General features: G+C 35.0%; 1 protein-coding gene across 1 annotated transcript; it reads right to left on the bottom strand.

Moving 5' to 3' along the window:
- Positions 1 to 2,064: 2,064 nt before the first annotated feature.
- On the bottom strand, positions 2,065 to 5,734 carry LOC107791694 (uncharacterized). The gene is made up of 6 exons (XM_016613795.2): positions 5,460 to 5,734; positions 4,085 to 4,155; positions 3,920 to 3,984; positions 3,343 to 3,828; positions 3,181 to 3,271; positions 2,065 to 2,482 (listed from the first exon to the last, which is right to left on the bottom strand). Exons 1-6 carry the CDS (start codon positions 5,599 to 5,601, stop codon positions 2,396 to 2,398), a joined length of 942 nt encoding a protein of 313 aa, XP_016469281.1. The 5' UTR covers positions 5,602 to 5,734; the 3' UTR covers positions 2,065 to 2,395.
- Between the last annotated feature and the right edge of the window lie 266 nt (positions 5,735 to 6,000).

The raw sequence follows: 6,000 nt of genomic DNA, 5'->3' as shown, positions 1-6,000 counted from the left end.
CCATTTCTTCGTGTAAAGTAGAAGCACCAGTGAATAACGCGGCTGGACAACTGGAGGATAGTTGTACTCAAGTTCGTAGACTCTACCTTTATTTAATTTCATGAAAAACAAAGAACAAGAAAGTAAAACGGGTAATAAAAGAAACACAACTTGCAAACTAATGCTAAAACAGATATTTCTATACGACTACATACCTTTATTTACTCCATCCATATTGAAGTCATATCTTCGGTTGACGATTGGGTTGAATCAGGCTGAGTTTGAATATTGAAAATGATTGTCTTCCTGTTATTGGATTTAATTCTGCGTTCCTTTCCTATCCTCCAATTCCATTGTTCTAGTTTCATTTGCAAATCACTTTTTTGGCTATGTTTTTTTGGTTTGAATTATTACACCAATAACCAGTGGCTATGTTTTTGGTATATGCTGTCTTCCTGCTTGATGGCTGATGATTGCTAAATTCTGGCCAACTATTTGCAATCTTTAAGGATGCTGAAAATGTGGGTAAATTTCACAAATGATATATAATTATGACTTTTTTATACCAACGTTATATAACTATATTTTCTCACACAAAAATTATAAAACTTTTACTAACTCACACAAAAAAAATCATAGTGACCGAAAAATACAACTTTTAGACAAACTGCAATTGTACTGGTATTGATGATCTGTAATTCTAGTAGATTTTGCAATGATCTTAAGAATATATTTCACTAAATATTTTACTATATTTTAGACAAACATTGAGATTCTGGACAACGTGCGTGCATCTTAACTATTTCACTAAATACGTGTTATATCCCATAGTTGAGTAAAGTCGCAAAACTATTTTTTGTATATGTGAAATCTTTGATTCTACAACTTGAACCCGTGTACCGGGCTGTCTTTTTTTCTTTTCTCGGAAAATACAACTTACTCGATTTGAACTTTGAACGATGGTCTCCGAACTTTGCAACCACTTCATTATCCATTAGGCCACACACTACCCGTATACATAACTACATAAGTAAAACCTTTAAAAGAAAGAATAAATAAAGAAAGAAATAGAGGCGGAAGATCTAAGTATAAACAACAATACGAAGAGGGATAATTAAAGGAATATATAGTTCTCATTAATGGAAAAGCAAATTAAGGTAATGCTTTTAACAATTTGGAATTTGATATATATGTTAAAAACGCAGATGCCACTCAAATTGGCACTCCATTTTAGGTACACAACAACAACAACCCAGTATAATCCCACTAGTGGAGTCTGGAGAGGGTAGTGTGTACGCATACCTTACCCCTACCCTGGGATAGAGATGTTGTTTCTGATAGACCCTCTGCTCCCTCCCTCCAAGAGCTCCCCACCTTGCTCTTGGGGTGACTCGAACTCACAACCTCTTGGTTGGAAGTGGGGGTGCTCACCACTAGAGCAACCCACTCTTGTTCGATAGACAAAAGAAAGGAAGAAAAATAAATTTTGCTGTAAGACTAATTTGTTTTTGCTTTCTAAAGGGTGAGCTTTATAGTACTTCTCTAGTGATTCAAAAGAAAAATCCAAGATTAAAGAGCATTTCTTCCTTAAAGCAAAACAAAGGCAAGATGCAATACGCAATATGCAACATGCAATACGAAGCATAAGCCTTTCTTCACCACAAAATCTGATTTAGTTTGCACACACTACACAACAACAACCAAACAAAGAACAGTAGTGTAATTTCACAAGTGGGTTCTAAGAAGGGTAATGTGTACCGTATACACAGACCTTACCCCTAGCTTGTGTAGATAAAGAGGTTTTTTCCCGTAGATCCTAGGCTTTAGGCTTAAGGGACAGTGAATCTAAAACAACAAACAATTGCAACAACAAGGTAACAGGATAATGGAAGCGAATAACACATGTACTAATAACGGACCAAGAATAAGAAAATACAACAATAGAACTAGTATTACTGCCACGCCTAGGAGAGACTTACGACTGTCTGTCAACCTTCAACCCTAATACTCGTCCTCCATACCTTCTTATCGAGGGTCATGTACTCGGTAAGCTGAAGTAATGAAAAAAAAATAGAAAAGGACAACTGAAAGAAAAACCATTAGAATTATCAGACCACTGATTTGCCAACAAGGGTACATTTTATACAAAAAAGTAGAAAATGACACCTGAAAGAGGTGCCATGAATATCCGGTTGACTGATTATTAGTTCTTGTTATTCCTAGGAAGGCATTATTTGGTGATCAGAAGCGTCCCCTGCTACGATCAAGCCTCATTATTTGGTGATCAGAGTCCCCTGCTACGATCAAGCCTCATTTATCAAAATAAAGATCCAAAATGACAAATCTGGATTCAGAACGCCGGATTGTTTTTCATCTCATACAGAGCTTTTATCAACGCTTTCCCTGTACTTCTACCTCAAGCTCCGTATTTTGGAGCCTTCCACATCTTAAATGCCACTTCATGTAAAAATCTATCAGCTGGAATCACAAGGTTTGCGCCATACTGTTTGAAAGACGAGAATACAGAATATTAGTTTCCGTATATATCCATGTTAGCAGACAATAACTCTTGTGAATTTATGTAATAGAGACACAGTGTAGAGATCAAGCACAGAATCAGGGATACTAGGAGTAATTAAAATGCCAAACAGAATCGATGCAAGTTCTGCACATTGAATAGAATGCGATCCACATGTAAAACCTTCAATCAGTAGCATGTAAAAATCTTCCAAAAATCCTTAAATCACTATTTTAGTTTCAGTTTTTTATAAAATGATGACCTTTTTCTCATGATGAGTAACAGGGATTCTTTGACTTCTCCACGGGAAGCCAAGGCTGTTTCACTAAATATATATTTCTGAGCCAGAAACCTAAAAAAAATCATACTTTGCAGACACTTCTCTTTTGAGATTGTAAAAGGAAAAGACAGACAAAATTTGGTTATTAAAAAAGCCAGAAAAATATTAATCTTGTAAATATTCAATACAAGCTTAATTTAGAGTTACAAGTTGACACGTTACCACGTCCAGTGTAATTTTCCCACAACCAATGAAACAAAACGTGGCATCGAATTTGGCACCATTTTTATCAAACTGTAATATTTCTTTGGGAAACTAAACTTATTATGGATCAATGAAAAACCAGGCAAGATCACACAAACTATGATGTATAAATCATTAAGCTCTTCTTAATCTTGGATACCTCTTTGAAATCCTTGTATAAATATGCCTCCGCCATATCTTTTCGAGTCACCGCATTCTGCCACTGGGCTACTAACATGGGGCAATACTGCCTGTTAAAGAATACGTCAGATACCACTAATGCGTGGACGACATAGAATGAAAGCGACAAGATTGCACTTACCTAACATTCGGTCGTGGTTTTCCTTCTTTAATTGTATAACTTTGACGAGGGAAAATACAAGAAAGTTTAGAGTTACTCTCTGGTCTAGCGTCAGCAATGGAATACATGGAATCATCATCCTCGCGAACAACACCATAGCTCAATACAACTGACATGTGCAACCTAGAACCTACTTCCGTTCCGGGATGTGCCATTTGCATTAAATCGCCGACCAAGCGATTGACATGATCCAAGTCTTTCAGGCCATTTGTCCTTTGACCAGCTCCAACGTGAAGGATAACCAAATCAAATTGGCTCGACTCTAAGGTCTTCCCTTGTTGAAAACCCAGCAACTCTAACAATTTGGAAGCTAAGACGGATGACTCGACCTGGTCAATAACGGTGCCAATTACCTCATTCAACTCTAAGACGGTGAAGCCGAGCTTATCACAGAAACTCTTCAATCTTAAATCATCACTGATGACAGCAGCTTTCATCCCCATAAACCTGAAACGACATTTTGTTCAAGAAGGTATTTTTAACAATATAAATAATTTAAATCCACGAAACTCCAACATGTAAACAAAAGTTGTCCTACCTCTCTGATATTGTAGCCGCTACAAGTTTCTCCTGAGTTTGTGTTTCAGAAATTTCTGCCTCATTCTTAAGAAGAAAAAGAAGAGATCTTTAGCATAATATGTGTTAATTAAGCTAACAAATTTCATACATCTTTATTAGTTGCTATAAAGTAATTGCATCTCACCTGGTTAAGATAAGCTTCACTTGCATCCACTAGCTCAGCAAATTCTCTGACTATTCTTGCATCCTCCGTTTCTGCAATCTAACGCCCAAGTAAATACCAAACTTGACGGATAAGATGTACCAAAAGAAGTAATGTGATTCTTAGCACGAAGTGTAAAGTAATCACAATCTTTGTACTGTCCATGACAATTGCTTTCTCTGATTCAGAAACGTCGTGTAATATTTTTTCTTATGAATAACGATATCCACCCCAAACAGGCAAACACTAACCACCTCTAGCCCCTAGGCATAGCATAACAAGAAAAATAATAGGCACCAGGCTACAGAGTTGATTTTTGGAGTGGGAAACTCTTTAATTTTAATTGGCCAAGATGCATCCTATACCTTATCCACCAAGAAGAATTAACCCAAATAACCGCCCATCGGTCAACTAAAAATAGCCGACCAATGTATAATATATGTGTAGCTGTATCTAATCGTTGTATAATCTATGTATACTGGCTGGAAAAGTAACTAGTGAATACGGCTGGCTTTTTCTGTAAAGATCCCTATCAAAAATATCTAACATATTCAAAAAAGATGAATATAAAGACCTGAAAAAATAGGCAAGTTGATAGCGTTACCACTTCTTACAGGAGTCTTATTCTTATCTATCTATCATTCAATCGGTCAATCAATTACATCTCAATCCCAAGCTAACCAGGGTCGACTAACGAATCCTCTGGATCTATTCCACTCTATTTGGCCCATTTCATTCAAATACTAAGTAATTCGTCTTTTATTTAGATGTTCTAATGTATAGGTTCTCTAAATCTATCTACACAAGATTAAAAAACTCGTCACAAGCACCAGCACCTAATGTACATGTTAACAACAAAAATTAAATCCAACTACATAGTTGGCATCGCCTATATAGATTCTTTGCTGCATTACCAACCAAACCACTAGAATGAGATTAATTGAGTTACTAACTCAAAACACATAATATTCATTATCAAAAACAAAAAACAAAAACTTGTATTTGCATATAAATTACTGTTCAAAAGCATGCAATTTCTACAAGCTCCAAGATTATTGACAAAAAAACAGCATAAACCCAGTTGAAATCATCAAAAAAGAAATGATTTTGGGATTTATTTTAAAAGAAGTAAAAATTCAGAACCTCTTGTCTATAACCAAACTAAAATAAGACTCTTGATAAAAATTGGACATAATGTGAGCATAACATGGATGTACGCAGTATAAAAAAAAAGAACAAATTCTTGCATATGCAAATAGTTCAAAATCATGCAATCTCTACAAAATAGCAAAAATCCAGATCAAATTTATCAAAAAGTAATGATTTTGAGATAAAGAAAAAAAGAACCATAAAAGACCTGAAGGAGGAGAGTGAGGAAGAGACAAGAAGCCACAGCAAGCTCGAGAAGCGAAAGAATGGAGGTGGGTATGGGTCGGGTTGAGAAATCGGGCCAACCCATCACCGTATAACACCAGTGCTCTGCTAGGCTTGTCTGCCATAATCAATCAAATGTATTTTTGCTGAGCTTATTTGAATAAAGGATTAATTACTCACTGAAATGGAGTCAAAATTGAAATGGAAGAAGACATGAGTTTGTTAATTATAGTGATTATTTAAAAGTTTGCAACTTGAGAAGAAAGAATCTAACTTTGTGGGTTTTCTTTTTATTTTTTGGTTCTTTTGTTGGTTTAACAGCCCGTTTCGACATAAGAATTTTTTTATTTTTTTTCCGAAATTTTTTTAATTTTATTGAAGATGAATTTGTAATTTTTCGCAAATTTAAAAAACTAAAAGAATTTATTTTTCAATAATTCATAAAAATAATTTAAAATTATATTCATATGCAAATAAAACTTTAATTTTTAAATAATATTTTTTCTTAAAATTTGTTTTTTCTT

This window comes from Nicotiana tabacum, chromosome 19, assembly GCF_000715075.1.
Source record: "Nicotiana tabacum cultivar K326 chromosome 19, ASM71507v2, whole genome shotgun sequence".
NCBI classification, from domain to species: Eukaryota; Viridiplantae; Streptophyta; class Magnoliopsida; order Solanales; family Solanaceae; genus Nicotiana; species Nicotiana tabacum.
The sequence above is the reverse complement of the archived record's forward strand: the minus strand, read 5'-3'. Positions and strand labels throughout refer to the sequence as shown.

Coding starts and splice junctions, on each gene's coding strand:
- LOC107791694 (XM_016613795.2), bottom strand. CDS start 5,601: ATGGCAGACAAGCCTAGCAGAGCACTGGTGTTATACGGTGATGGGTTG. Junction 4,156..5,459: donor TCCTCACTCTCCTCCTTCAG/GTCTTTTATGGT, acceptor GTTAGATTGCAG/AAACGGAGGATGCAAGAATA. Junction 2,483..3,180: donor TATACAAGGATTTCAAAGAG/GTATCCAAGATT, acceptor TCTTTCAAACAG/TATGGCGCAAACCTTGTGAT.